Source organism: Rhea americana, unplaced genomic scaffold, assembly GCF_003343005.1.
Source record: "Rhea americana isolate MKP2758 unplaced genomic scaffold, rheAme1 scaffold_18, whole genome shotgun sequence".
NCBI lineage: Eukaryota > Metazoa > Chordata > Aves > Rheiformes > Rheidae > Rhea > Rhea americana.
In genome coordinates, this window is record NW_028185927.1 from 4,008,296 (window position 1) to 4,024,403 (window position 16,108).

General features: G+C 39.1%; 1 protein-coding gene across 1 annotated transcript in view; it reads left to right on the forward strand.

The window, feature by feature from the left end:
* The window catches only part of AKAP6 (A-kinase anchoring protein 6), a 211,803-nt gene that overhangs the window by 119,443 nt on the left and 76,252 nt on the right, over positions 1–16,108 (forward strand). Inside the window, exons 7-8 of the mRNA XM_085301681.1 lie at positions 8,852–9,000; positions 14,348–14,468. Of these exons, the coding sequence (XP_085157807.1) occupies positions 8,852–9,000; positions 14,348–14,468 (270 nt within the window). The remainder of the gene's footprint in view (positions 1–8,851; positions 9,001–14,347; positions 14,469–16,108) is intronic.

Consider the following 16,108-nt stretch of genomic DNA (forward strand, 5'->3'; position numbering starts at 1 on the left):
CAAGCAAAAAGTAAATAAATAAGTTAGTGGCATTTTTAACAAACTTAAATGCATTGAAAATAGAAAGAGAAGTTATCTCCAATATTATACTGATGCGATATACTTGGTTTTTTTAAGTATCTCAGCTTGCCTGAAAATGAGATTGATTGTTGTGAATTGGAAGAAGAGAATAGAAAGTGAGTGGGGGTGGGCTGGGAGGGGTGTTAAATAAAATCAAGGTGAGGCAGAAACCCAGTAACTACCAAAGTGTTAACACATTTCCCAGATGTCCTACGTGCTTGCAATTCAGCAAACATCTTTAACAGCATAGCTTTAAAATTAAATTTTACAAACATTATGGGTAATGCTTTAATAGTATGCAAATTGCAATGAAGTCAGCAGTGGCAAAGCTGACCTCTCAGCAATACAAATATTTTATGCTTAAAACAGTTATCTTTTTACAGTTCCCTCCACCTCAGTAGGTGTCAGATACTTCAAGAGGCTCCTCATCTCAGGATCATAAACAGACTCAGAGCAGCAGCAGTCTGTGCCTGCTCTTTAGACAAGGCAAAATAATTGYATGAATCCACATATTAAGCTATATGTTTTGCTGCTGCAGTGAAGTCAGCTTTGCTTTACAATAATTYTTATGCCTTTATTAGTATATTTTTGATATCATTAGCAGTTAAATATGTAAATAGTTATTGGGAGGAAAAAAAAAGAAAATCATTTGCTACTCATTCTGGTAAGAATGAAGAAYAAAAAGTGATCTTAGTTTGAAAAAAAAATATATTGCATGGTAAGAAAACATTCCCAACTGTAAGGATAATGTGGCACTGAGCACGCTATCTAGGCATATACAGAAGTTCCTTCAGTTTCAGGACAAGTCAAGTAAACATTCARCGAGAATCTTTGAGATACAATCAATATAGGCGTCTGGACTTGAAAATATCTGAGAGAGACTATTGAGCCTCTCAATGTATTTGACTGAAAATACTGAGCCAGAAGAAGACTTTAGCTCAAAATTTCTACAATTTTAAGATTGTCTGTATGTTTAGGAAAATGTATAGTCTTTGCAATTATTAAATTAACAAATAGGAAACACTTGTTAAGCATGTAAAAGTTTAAAATGGAGCTACTTTAAAAAGAACGACTATTAACTACTTAAAATACTTTCAATGTAACGTACAAATAAAGCAGTGTGACTACAGCACTATCTTATTAGTCATTACTGCATTTTGCGTAGATTCCTTTCAGCACGATAAACAACAATTCTACAGAAATCTCAGTTCATCAAAACATTAAACCAGGAATGCTCTTCCACAGTACAGTAAAATTAGTTAAAACACAGTATGTATTATCAAAGTAACCACGTACATATATTGTAAATTTTAAAAAGGTTGTAAATTTAAAAAAGTAAATATTTACTTCAAAATGAGATTCTTAGATTTCACATAGTTTGGAAACTGCTTTCTGCAAATAGAGCAGCAGGTTTTACTTCCCTCTAAGTCAGTACCGCTCCCAACAGTGAGAGAAGATGTGCGCGAAGTACGTCTTCCTCGAGCACACGTGCATATTCTCCAAAATGAGCACAAAGGTGTTTTCCCCTGCTAAAAAAAAAAAGAGCAGTGTGCAATAAAGGCCGGCTCTGTGGCCATGTCTGGAGACAACCAGACATGTCATGTCATGTCATGACCAATGCATCCTCTTACTGGATGTTTTTATCACGGGAAAGAACAGTTTAAACGGTGCCAAGAAAGCAGCAAGGTAACTACAATTTGTGGCTGAAGGATGAAGGCAGGATGGTGGGAGCTGGAGGTAGCCACGCGGTACCAAGCCCGGGCGAGAGCCCTGAGATGTGGCCCGTACAGCAGGAGCCAGACTGGCGCGGAGAGTTTGCTCAATAACTCTTAGAGCGCTTTGTGCCGTCCGTGTGATGCGCTGCCTTAAATAACAACCGTGAGTGACRAGTTCTGAGCAAAATTTCCAAGGAACTGGCATAATGTCTTTGATATTAGCGGAGTCCTGCCTCCCAGGGATGTGCTGGGGAGTTTTCCCCAGGAGGCGTTGGTTCTGCATGACCTGCCTTCCCTTAGGCAGGRCCTTTTAGGGACGTGCGTGTCAGTCTGCTGCGGGGATGGGGGCAGAGCGAGGTGCGTCGTCGCTCGGTGGAATTTCTCTTCCACGTGCATGTGCGGCCCTGGATTCTGAACGCTGGGATCTTCTGCCCTAAGTGCATGGCCATTTTGAATGCCCAGACCTGCAGATCTAGGGAGGGGCGTTGCCTGTGTGTGTGGTTTGGTACACAAACCTTTTAGAGAAGCATGACGTCTAGAAATAGCAGTGTTTGGGCTCATAGGCAAACTCTTTRCAGTCTCTTTTTAAGAGACTTAAATCCACTTCATTGTTCTAAAAGTGCAAACAGAGGGAATGGTAGGAACAATCAGAACTGTGCAAATAGTGGAGGGCTTAATTAACTAAGATCAAGTTTACAATTTTAGCACATTGAGGAAAGACTTGCTGTCTCTGTGACTAGTCTTTCCTCTTCCAGACTAGTTGGGGATGTTGAGGCTGGCCTGGAAAGGTATTTAACCTTGTGTTTAGGTACAACGTATTTATGTTCTGACCTCCTATGATGAATTGTTTACTCTGTCAGACTGGAAAAAAAAAAAGCAAGCCAGAAGGTTATATTGGTGAAGTGCTACTTCAATAGGACAAGTTCTTCGGGGTCTGTAGGAACGGGGCTGTTCRGGCTTGCCGCTGTTGTGGCATGCAGAGAGGTGCCACTGAAGAAGCTGGAAGGCAGATTTGATGAAATGCACTCTAACAAATATGTTGATATGCTCTGCTAGATCTGCATCTTTGTTGGTTTGTCTACTGTGCCTGGTTTTTGCAGCCCTTCCTTGTCAAARCAAGCCTCTTCTCCGCCTGTTCTTTGATTACTACCAACCCTCCTTTTGTGTCCTCTTCTGCTCTGCAGGCTGGAGGTGCAGACCAGCAAGATGAGAGAGGTAGCAAAAGTTACCACCCACTGTTCAGTTTCTAAAAGCCAAAGGAAAACCTGCAAAAATATATTGCTCTTATTTACTGACTTTTTTTTTTTTTTTTTTTTTTAAAAAAAATAGTTCTATGCCTCTGTTTGGGAACCTGGGTGGGTCTGCAGTGAGTTTAGGTACCTTGACCAGTAACAGTCCTCTGTGTGGAAGTTTCATGTTGTTGCGAAGCTTTTAGTACACTGAAAAACAAAGCGATAAAGTTATTACTGATATAAAAGCATTCTTGAGATTTACGATGATAAAAACACTTTGCTAAGATTTTAACTGGTAACAAGCATGCCCTGATTAACAGGCATTAATTTCCTGCATGATCAAAACACGGCGTGTCCTTTGTAACAGGACTATCAAATGTTCAGCTCTCAGTAAACACATTTTATGATATAGGATTATTTCTTAATCTGATTCAGTCCTGAAGAGAGCACACAGGGTGAAAGATGGAAGAGATGGGGGAGCCAAAACCAGGAAGGGTGACAGACTGAAAAAGAAATCAGCTGCAGCAAGGTCCCTGGTTAGATTATAGAGAAAGAGAAGGAAAAAAAAAAGACAAAAAAGAAGAGTTACTGCTTCAGGAGTCCTACTTTGGGAACAAAAACAAATGCCAGTTATACAATGACACCAAAGGCACCAAAGACCTGTTGGCTGGCAGTGGGGATGGTGTGGTGGATGATCACCTCCACATAGGGTCTTTCTTCAAACTCTTGCCTGCCAAAGAACAAATCCACTAAGCTCCATCTCCRTGGAAGATACCGTGAGCCCTGTGCTCCTCAACATCATCTTATTCAGTGGCTGCACCTGAGATGGAGCCAGGGTCTATTTACATTGTGCAGTAAAACCTTCTCCACAGCTTTATAATGTGGATAAGTAGTCACAACACTGTGATGGAAAACAAGAAAAATGCTTCAAGGCACAGATATGACCACATTAATGCTGCTGTAATGCAACTAATTCTGGTAAGGAATTACTCCCAATTCTATCAGGGATCAAATTTGTCAGGACACTCACCAGTTACAAGGATACTACACGTGCCAAGCTTTTTGGATGTGCGTCCTTTTAGAACGATGCAATTCAGTTTGCATTGCTATAAAATACACGTATAGGTGAGCCTTCGAAGCATACGTGCGGCAAAATACCATCTGACCACTCCCAATCTGGCAGACACTGGTACATGTGCTTTAAGAAATTATATTTTTATCCAGCTTAAGTTCAACTAATGGCTGAGGAGCTAAACTCTGTGCATTTCATATATAATTCTATAGTAATTACAGTCTAAGGTAGTAATATAGCTTTCCTACAGCACTGTAGAGAAGGGATAATGCGAGAAATGATACTTGCATAATTCAAATTCAACCAAGTGTATTGCAATTTATATATTTAAAAAACAGAATAGTTTGCTTACAGGAACGTAGTTCATAACAAAAGACTAATGCTCCCTCAGAAAGAGTGTTTGAAAATATTTTCCTTTCCTCAGCAATTCRGTGGTATTCGTTTCAGGGTATTCCAATATAAAATTTTTTGACAGCAGAGCACTGTTAGCAGCAAGTCCTCATCTCCAATTTACRCTGGAGTAAGTGCTGAGCGTCTCAGCTGACGCTCAGTGTATGGTATAACCTCTCCGTCTCCTTCCTTCCTCGCGCAGTAACAGCCATTATCCAGTGTCTGGTCTTTCTCCGCTCCAGAATAAGGTCATTCCAACATGTAGGTCTAACAAGAAATACAATGTATTCTCATTGATTTGTTATTGTCACTGATTACCCCCTCGTGTTTTATAGTGTCCTGTGTAGTAAAGGACATTTTATGTTGACATGCAGAGCCAGTCGCAAGGAAGAGAATCTGCACCCGGGGTCCCTCGGTTTATTTATAAACACTTGCTTTTTGAAAAATGAGCTTTCCGAAGACAGCCTTGAAAATATTTACCRTTATTAACCGATTACTGGAACAAAATGTTTGGCTCTAGTGTAGTTTTCCCCCACAGGAAACTTTCTTCAGTCTTATTCAGAGACAGAGTCTTCCACACTCAGAAAAATCAGTGTTGTGTCCTTGGATTACTGGAAATATCCCTGTTTAATTTACAAATGAATATTGTAAACTCACTCCGTCCTGGTAGGACAGTGACTGTTACAGAATCTGTACGTGTGTTTAACCTTACCCTCACCAGCATCTGTTCAGCTGTGTCTTTATTGGAAGAACGATTGCTTATGAAAGCACCACGAGGCAGAAAGCACAAAGTTAATTTTTGTTTTGTAGCTGGTGACCACTCCATCGTCAATAGTGCAGATTGCCTTTCCTCGCTTTTCTTTTCTTTTCTTTTCTTTCCTTTTTTTTTTCTTTTTAAAATAGTCAATTTTTCGCATGCTTTAACTAGCTGCTTTCCCCAGAAGTAGGAGTTAAATTCCGCTTTTGCACTGGGGCATTGGGATGAACTGCTGTCTCCCGCCCAATTTCCATTATATATATTTGGTATGATGCCTCTCTCTGTAGCCTTTCTCAGGATTTGCTAGACATCCATATTTCGTAGTGGTGTGCTCGTGGTAGTTAAGTTCTTACAGCTCTGTTTCTGTAACAGGAAAGTGCAGCTAGATCCCTCTGAAAATGCAAACACTGTTCCATGGCACTCTCAAAATAAGATAGAAGGTAAAACAAGTAACTTTTCTATCTTTGATTAACAATTAATGAAGAAGCTGCTGTATTCTGCCAGAGGACGGCAAAGCTTGTCCTTCATTACCACTACAGATCTTAAGTTGAGAATAAACTGSGGTGGATTTACTGTATGTCTGTGCTATACCAAACACTTCCTAGGCTGTGCCTGTTAGTTCAGCTTCTGCAGAATGGAACTTTTTGAAACTTAGGCTGATCAATACCCCCTCAAGGTCTTCAAAGCCTCTCTGGATTTGCAGCTGATATCAGTGGAAGAGGGATGAAAAAACCCCATTAAGTACAACAGTGTGATAGATGAATTCATACACAAAAGAAATCAGAGAGATCCATCTGAAAATCTATGCTGCCTGAGTTTGAGTTGCTGTAAATGTTCATGGTAGTTGAAGAGAGCAGTTGGGTTTAAAAATGAAAGTGGTTGATTTATAGAGGGACCAGGTCTCTGAGGCAGAGCGTCTGGGGCACCGTTGCTTGTAGAGGAGCGGGAGTCACAGCACATGGCGTGAACGGAGATGACAAGAGGGCCTGGTGGCCGCGCGGACGGTGAGGAAGAAGTAGGGGTGCTCACCCACCCCTCCCCGTGTATTTACTTTTTTCATCCCGTCTTTACTTTTCCCCACTACTCTATTTCTTCTCCCATTTTTTGTATCCATTAAAGTCTTTACCTGCTTGCAAGCATTTTTGCAAGTCAGCAGAGACTGAAAGTCTGAGAAAGCTGCCTACAAGACTCAGCTGCCTTGACTTTCCTATTTCTTCCTTTTTTTTCCCTTTTAAAATATAAAATAAATATGGAAGGGAAATTAGAAAATACCAAAAATGTGAATCTTAAGTACTGGCATAGTTGTGCTATTTGAGCAATAGCATGTGTTCATATCATTTAGGCCTGAATTTTAATTCATATATGCAGAGTGTTCTAGAGTTTAGATTACATGTGAAAGCCTAATCTTTGGAATTCCATGCTTTGGAGTACTTAGTTGAGGGGGCTCGTACATAATTTAAATTAAAACAAATGAAATAGGAAAAAAAGCAAGGAGAATTATTGCTCTGCTCATCTTCATTTCCAGTTTCATCCTAAAAACCAGTGGAATTGTTTGCTTTAAATATTCCGAAAAAATAGGCTTAAAGTAATCACAGAAGTCTTTTTTTCTTTAAGGTAGTTGTTTGGGAAAGTCACTCACTATAGCAGTTTAGGCTGAAAGTGCCACCTCAATCTTAACTAAAATGAAAACAGTTAAGGAATAAGTGCTTTCTCGTAAAAATAAAATAAAAGCAAATGCAGATGTTTATATGGACAGCAAAGAATGCAGAAAGGCATCAAAATTAGTGCAGCTCAGCTAAAAGCTTATCTTTACTGGCAAAAAAATCGTCTGAAAAAGAAATTCAGCCAGGAACCCCTCTAGCCTGTGGGAAGAGATTGTTCACCAGCGTAAAGGGAAATGTATGTGCTGGGGGAGCCAGAATGAGATGATATGTATTTATTTGCTTCTTTTGGTAGTTTCTGAGTTCTGTAAACATCAGTTTTAGTTAGTTTCTGAAAACAGTATGTTTTAGAGCTGTATTTAGCCGAAGTGCCTACTCTTGCTATCTGCACAGTCCCTGCTAGTCCCGCTGGTTGGTCTTGTGTGTTGCCTCTGCACTGGTCACCTTGTGTGGGTTCATTTCGTGTTGTTTTGGGTTAGGTATGAAAGCCTAGTATTTCATTAATATGCACGAAAAGACCTGAATGGTTTAATTAAGATTTTTATCTCCTACCTCCTCGGAAAATTGCTAGATTTTTTTTCTTTGTTATTATTTCTCAAAAACGCATTGGGATTTATGGCCAAATGTAACGAATTTCAGAGTAAGAAGCTACTGGGAGAGAAAGCTGTAAACGTTTGAAAGAGAAGTTTAAAGTGGAAACGGCATTTCCACGTCAGTTATACCGTTGTTCAGCCCAAACGGTGTCAGTGCTAAAGCAAGGCATAGGCACGTACTCCCGACGGCGGTCACCGCGAGCTCGTACAGGCGCTCCGGCTTGCTTTCGGGCTTGCTCCGCTGACGCTCTCCRCCGCCCGTTTCCCTTCGCTCGCCTGCGTTTTTCCTTCGTCCGGACTCTGCCCGTTGCCCGTGCCCTTCGCAGCCCTTGGGCCCGCGCTCGCCCGGCGCGGCCCCCTCCCTCCCCGGCCCCCCGCGGCGGAGCGCCCGGTCCACGCTCCCCCCATGCTGCTGCGCTTATTCCACGTGGGCGGGCGGGCGTCCTCCTAATGGGAGGAAGGCGGGTGGYTACCCAGAAGTAGCAGGTTTTGGAGCATTATCGGAATTTGTAATGGGTGGGCTGAGGAGGGGGGAGCATTTTCGGGGTAAAGCATATTAAAAGAAAACAATAGCATATTGGTCCCGAAGTACTTTTGAACTTCTTCTACCCTCTGTTCTTCTCCCTGTTCCTAGGGGCAAGTGTGGCAAACAGCAGATTTCATCTTCRTATCATCTGGTGCTCTGAGCCCCAGAATCAAACTGATCACCACAGCTGCAATAAATAACGTGTCTATTCAATAAGTTACGATGCTAAATATTATTCAACATTCTTTTGGCCAGTTGCAGAGTCTGATGGAAAACAGCACATCTAACTTACTGCCTTTTCCTTGCGATCAAAATTGCTGAGTAATCTGTGGAAACCAGACMGGAGAAAGCAGAATGTGAATAATACCAATTTGCTTGTTTTTGCTTACACTTGCTATTTAAAACAAAAATACCTACAGCAATATGGCTTTAACTGTGGTGCACAGTCAACGTGTTAACAAGGTGAACCTTGAAGCCTTCCGGAAATGTTATTTTATGTACCTGCTTTTTCTGTCATCGTATATGATTTCTAATATCTTTTTCAGTCACGTCCAGACATGTTTATGCAGCATTTGATTGGATGTACATCTCATGGAATATGTAGCACATGCTCCGATCGAAGCCTAAATAGTTCACTTCTAACAATTGGGAATACATTGTRCTTTTATCTGATTTATTGATTCAGCCTTTTTGAGCACCATGCAAAGAGAGAAAATGTAGTGTGAATGTTCCTCCTGCTTGAATTGTTTGTTGCAGTCCAAAAGTAGTTGTTTTAAATGCATTCTTTCTGAATTAAAAAAAAAAAAAGTTCTATTTTTTTTTCTCTCTTTGTTTTCTTTCTCTAGGCTGAGGTTCAGCTATGCTATCTGGAAGCACAAAGAGATGCTGTTGAACAGATGTCCTTAAAGCTGTACAGTGAGCAGTACAACAGTAGTAGCAAGCGAAAGGAAGAGTTTGCTGATATGTCAAAAGTTCACACAGTGGGAAGTAATGGGTAGGGAACTATTCTTTTTGTTGTTTTATTCTCACTGATCTGTATTTTTTTTTTACATGATATACTTTTGCTTACTTCTAAGTTAACCAGGATTTTTCTTCCTAGGCCAAGAGGCCAGGGAAGAATCTCTATACTTTTTTTTCCCCATATATTAATGCAAAAATTAATGAGCTCTGGATAATTTACCTAAATTATGGTTTGTTCATAGGACTATCTAATTTTGTCTAATAGCAATCCATTGTTTCCATTTTAAAAAAGTTACATGTCCTTAGGTTTCAGGCTTTTCTCCTCCAATTTCTTCATTTCTTTTGATTTTTTTAGTATGTTTCAGTGAAGTATTTTCTTAACATGTTAGTATCTCTGAAAGCCAATTCTCTGTAATCATAATTCCACTAGTGAAGAGGAAAAATGTGAATGTGAAGCCAGTCACTTACAGATTAACAGTTCAAATATGACCCAGGCTTGTACTCTTAGAAAGCTGCAGTTTTAACTGTGGTGTTTTTTTTTTTTTTTTGCATGAGTTGGTCATCTCCATGTTTTTTAACACACACACACACACACACACATGCATGAATGTGTATAGGTTTTTGTATGTATGAATGTTATTTGGCAATGTGAGCAAAGAGTCATGGACAATTTAATCACTGAAACGCGCTAAAAAGAAGTCTTTCTAGAATGGCTGCCCCTCCCTTTTTCACAAGGAAGAAAGAATTGCTTTAATTGCTTGGTTTAAGACTTTCCTAAAGGCCTTTTAAAAACCATACCTTCCAACTGCTAGCTCCCCCAAACGTACACAGAAACATACCTGTTAGCTCATGATCGTGTTGGGCAAAGATAGTCCAAAGGAGCTGACTAGYGCTTACTGACTGGGTGCGTCCTCCTCCTGATGCAAGTTTTCTGCTAATGAGTAAATACACTAGAACTTTTCCTTTCTTTTTCCTCTRTAAGGAAAATCATTTACTGAGGTGCTCTCAAGTTCTTTATCTCCAGAACTTCTTTTTCCAATTGTTAACTCAGTGTTGAGGTCTTGGAAACAGTTTTATTAAATTACCGACTCTAAAGATAAATGAGCCTTGTAAACATCCCCTCCTATTATACGGAAAGATGACTGTTTTAGAAAAGTTGATGTGGGCTAATTATGTAGGATTACTGAGATCTTGATTACATATGCAGAAATCTGTCAGATTCTCAAGCGTGCTAGTGTAGCTAGTGCCAACCGTAAAAATAATTTGTTCAGAATTGGTGTGTATATGTATATAAATGTGCACTGGAAGCTAAATGTTCAAAACCAGCTTCTAATTTTGCAGCCACAGTTGAATGTGAGCAAGACTTAAGATTKGAGTTTTGCATGGGACATAGGAACATCTTGACAGACATTAACAGGCTTTGATTTTATTGAGGACAGGGATTCCAAAGCTTTAAACTCATGGAAAAATCCAACTTATACSTCTACATACCCGATTTTGCAAGTAAAAAAAACAGTGTAGGACTTGAACGCACTCGTTTGCACCTGTATTTTTATGCCTGTTACTGATAATGCTAATCTAATACGATTCCCTACCTTTCTTATGCTGTGACCTAGACTTAAGCCTAGGTTCAACCCCCTGGGCTTTCATGGCCATGCCAGGCCTAGTAGGCTCAACTGTGGCTTCTGGAGCTAAAGGACTGGAGAAAGATGGATACAATACCACATTTTCAGCCAGCGTAGAGTGTATGTTGGGCTGAATTCTGGTGGAAAACTTCTAGTTGAACAAGTCTAAAGTATTGTATTGAGCACTATGGAATTGTCTTCCAATTGCAAACATGTGACTCTTTGAAAATAAGGYTTATACTGCAGTTCCCTACAGCATGAAAGCTGTGGGCAGGATTTCTGTAGCAGGATGATCACTTAGAGAGTTTGAGATCTCTGCAAAAAAGGGGCCAGTTTAGATAACTGGGAAAATTAAGGTATCATTCCATTCGTTGTGGARGTTTGAGCGAGGTAAAAGAGTGCTCACAGGGCAAGCCAGCATTACTGTASATGGAAAATTGTGCATATAGTTGGGTAAAAGATTGGGAGATTTTGTGTAGGACATAGCTAAACTGAGATAGGTAAGGTAGTGTATGCAGACCACGGTGAAGAACCAAGGATCTAGTGTAGAAGATTGAATATTGCAATGAGAGTGGAAAGGGTTCRTGCATATCTGCATGAAAATGGCTAAAGGGGCAGTGAAGGAGAAGAGAAGGGTATCCACTGCTGAGCACAGTGTCTATCCAGGCAACAGGGAGTAACCAAGAAAAGCTGAGAGCAGCTACAAAAGGTTATGGTAGACATGGCTGGAGATCTTCCACCCCATCAAAACCAGTGAGGAATTTGTATCACRGGGAGTTATGCTATGGCGCCGTTCCACAGCGTGAAAGCCAGGTTCTGGGACCTTTTCATCAGCTAGTACTGGGGCTTCATGGGTGAGGCTCTGAGATAAATGCATCACAGAAGGCTCCAAATATGCACAGAATACAAGGCAATGTTGAAGTTTAAGGTCAGAAATTTGATTTCTTCTATAACCTCTATAAAAACACATGTATGGAAAGGAGYGTCAACAAGTGATGACCCAGAAGCATGAAAGAATTTTTTGTCTGGCTGAATTTTTTTGGAAGACATACCGGTATGCTTACAGCATTTCTAAATGCCATCTGAGTTATGCCATCAAAGAAATAATACAAACTGGGAGTGTGTGTTAAACATGGGGAAAAAAGCTGATGGAAATAGCTCGACATTCCTTTTTATTTATTAATGCCACAGACGAGCTGGTTTTCTCATGAGAAGGGCGCTCATGAATTTTCATTCAAAATAATAAATTGATGTCCACATTTTAAGAAATATGTTTAGGGTTCAAGGGATTAGACATGCAACTCTGCATATCTGATTCCCTGTTTACTGAGATAAAATACACTTCTTAATGTCATTTTAATTATTATGTAGCTAATGATTTTAGTTTATTAACCATAAACCTTTACTAAGAAAGCTGTGGTTACCTGCTCTTTAACTACTCTTATACCATTCTTATTGGCAATGTTTGGGTACTTTTAATACAGGACTATTTTTTGCATAAAATAAAATAAAAAGATAACCTTTTTTTTGCACTTGGTAGATCTGGATTATCTGCTAAAATTAGTTCATTTCTGTAGTTCCTGCATCTGTAACACAGATACAGTATTTCAGAAGTTATGCTTTCCTTGATTCTGCCTGGGGCAATATGAAAATGACCTGCTAAGCAGGAAAAAAAAGTTGATTCTCAATATGAAAGGAATTTTCAATATACCAGAGAAATATTGACAATTACGTTTTAATCTTAACCAGTCACTGATCCTACCTTTGCTGGTTTTCATTAATATCTTTTTAGGGGCTTAGTACTTTACATCCTTTTCCAAATTGATAGTAATCTGTATTTCAATTTAGATGTAAGGCATTAATTTTAAAAAGAAAGTGTTTTTTTGAAAAAAAAATCAGAATTATTTCAGAACTATTAAAAATATTGCAGTCATATTCAAGAAAATATATTGATGATGCGCGCAGGCTGACTTCACTATCTTCAGGCTCAGGCAAATGTCTGCTACAGTCAGTTTGCTTAAAAGTGTTTCCATTTGACTTTTTTTAACAACAGAAAACAAGAAAGAGAAAAGTATGTAAACTAGGAAGAGAATCCCTGTAAGCCTTGCATCCCTTCTTGGGCTTTTTCCAATGCATCCTGTTTCCCTCACTCGTCGTTTTGGGTTGAGGTGCTGTTTAGCCGGATAGTTAAGAATCAGTAACTAGCTATCAGTTTTATGACTTAGGATAATGATGTTTGGATAAGACATAATGGGAGGAAAAAAAAAAAAAAAAAAAAAAAAAGAAATGAAATCTGAGCCAAATACCTTCTGAAACTGGAGAAGTGCCCAAACACCAAATGAGACTCTTTCAACAATAGTAACTCGGCCTTTTTGCTAGATTTTCTTTATAATCACAACATTGCTCATCTCCTCAGGTCACTGAGCAATCTTAAGCAAGTACACCTCTCATAAACTGTTGAGTAAAAGTATACTAAATACAGTGCATTAACCTAGAGAGTTACTTCAGAAGCGGGAATCGACGCCTGTGTGTTGTACAAGGCTTCTTTGTTGTCATCTCATTGAAAATATTGTCATCTCATTGAAAATAATGTCCTAGAAGGCCAGTGCTTTCCTCTGTCTTGCTTGCTTTCTTCCAGAAAGACAGTTCTCCTTGTCACAATTTTATCTGTAAGCTTTCAAAACTACCATCATGCCTATGATACTGTAGTCAATAACAACTGAAACTGCTAGGGTATTAATAACATATAACAACATGGGAGGTTTTTGTTTCTCTGCTAATTTTTGTAAGGGCATTGCTAAAGACATGGAAGATTAAGGAAGTTTTTAAGCACTGGAGAAACGAGCTTTGGTGGAACGGGCACTATTGTTTGATTATTRCGGGGGCTGTTGGTGCTATGACAGGGCTTTTGTTGGTTCCAATTCTGCAAGTTTAAAGATTCCTTTTCAAGGGGTATCTTTTTGACGAATGTGCAGTTTTTCAGCATGTACCTTCTGTCTTGTATCACGGTGTTTTAGAAGAATCTATGCTTTACTTATTCACTAGGCTTTCAATAGAGAATCACATTAATCCCTTTAAGCTCCTTATTCTAATGATTTATTTTGCTGAAAACCGTAGTGATCCTCCTTTGAATTTTAATGATTGCTGGCTATTCAAGGATTCATTGTTTTGACTTCCTGTCCTTACCTTTGTTTCTTACATGTCTGTAGGGAACACCTGTCTAATACTGTATCTGGCCTTAGTTCTCACTGGCTTACCATATTCACTCAAGCCTATCTTAAGGCGTTAAGTTGAAATGCTAGCTACTCATCCATGAAAATAAATGTAGGATATTTACAGAGATAGGCAGATAGACAGCAGAGGGATGGCTGAATGGATTGAGTCGTTTTCTATGAGAGTAATATTTTTATCTGAATTATATCAAGATGATTGTTGCAGAGTTTGCTCAATATAAAGTCAGCACTTTAAAACCCATTAAACAACATTATCTATGGGGGATTTCTATTTCAAAATTTTTGAAGCAAATGCAGCATGCCAACAGTTGTCAGGATTTAGCATCAGCCGCTGAATTTAGGTCATGGCACTGGCTTAAATTGGATTTCAGTTTTCATTTTCATCCACTCTGTATAAATACAGAATGTCTCCTTAGAAATAGAACTAGGAACATCATGAGTTTTCAAGAATATATTATTCTAATACAAGATTTTAACAACTACACTGTATTTATGCATAATACATTTTGTTCCTTATCTACAGCCTTTTGGACTTTGATTCCGAATACCAGGAGCTCTGGGATTGGCTGATTGACATGGAATCCATCGTGATGGACAGCCATGACCTGATGATGTCAGAGGAGCAGCAGCAGCATCTTTACAAGGTTAGCGCTACCGTTCCTGCCTTTACCTAGCTATAGAAGATCTGATTAGCTTGACAAGTCTTTCTCTCACAGGATATCTCTGCGTTCATTGTATGTATCATGGTGTCTATTAGAATTCCCTTCCCTGTCCCCAACCTCATTTCCATCCCCCGTGCGCTGACAGCCTGCACCGACATCATAATTGCAAGAAAGTTCCCTTTATCACATTCTATTTGGTGTAATTCTATAGAAGGACAAAGATTTGTCTTCGAGATGAATAGAAATAAATGAAACTGCATTAATAAATAGACTGAAACAAAATGAAGGGGGGGAAAAATGAAATGGTTGCATTTAACAAAATGTGTTTTGATTGGAGCTTTCAGCTGGATTTTTATCCACCTTTCAGACCTCTTCTGGGAAGAAAGAAATTTGCTTTGATTTTGGGTCTGCCGCTGCCAGGATACAGGACTCTTCCAATTTAATTTTTATTAGTTATACATAAAGCAGACATTGTCATGTTAAGTCAATACACTTGCTTGTGATTTCAGCAAAATCATTCTGAACTCGCGTATTGATTGTAGGGTCTTCATCTAACGTATAGCTGCACTGTTCCCCTGATCTGTCATAGCAGGCTTTGCCCAGGAGCTTTATCCCTTCTTTCAGCTAGTGAATACTTTTAAGAAGTTCCCCAAAATGCGTGATTTGATCTTAGATCTGTTCCAGGCTTCGCTGTGTGCCAGAGAAGCTGTAGTCTACGCGTATAAGGGGGYGGGGGGGAAGAAAGGAGGGGCTTTCCGCAGAAATATCAGGCTGCAGTAAATCTTCCTCATTTAGGCAATTTTTATTGGAGTAATTCTGACAGTTGTCATCCTTGAATTGCTTTGAGCATATGGCATATTTCAAAGAGCAGATTGTGAATCATAAAAAATAAAATTAATAACTAACCACAGAATCAGCAACAGTATAATGACAAGAAACAACTACCCTCTAGCTTTTTTTTTATTTCTTATCGAATAAATGGTACATTCAAGGTCAAATAGAAGTTGTTTCTTTCTTCTGCGATTGCATGATTTGGTAATTTATTAAATATAATTTATTTTTTCTTGGTTTGGCAACCTAATTTCTTGATGCTCTTCCTATATTTTATTCTCTCTAATTTTAGTCCTTTTATTTAAAATACCTAGTGAGGAGGTTGTTGAAGGAGTTAAAATATTTTTTTAATAGRAAATGTGTTCCATATCCAGCCTATTGTAGGCTGCAAGCGAGTTTCACTCAGTGGCCTCCATTTCTTCTTTGTCAGTCATTTCTTAAAGGTAATAACATCTTTTTTTTATAACTCACTAAATACGTATCATACTTAATCACAGGTTAACTGTCCTGGCCCCAGCTAGGCTCAGCATAAGCAATGTCAGAAATGCATAAAAAGTTTATTTTGAGTCCAGAATATGGTGTTTGGTAGCGTTTGTCTACATGAGACCAGTTCGTACCATGCCTAGTTTAACTACTACTTTCAGTCCTATRCTAAAAGCATCAACAAATGTAAATCAAATGTTAAGAGAATAATCTGTCCACCAATATGCACAGGATTAAAACTTAGGTGGTCAGCCCAAATATTTTGAACAACTGGAAGTGTGGAGTTTGCTTAAGTAGGATGAGTATTT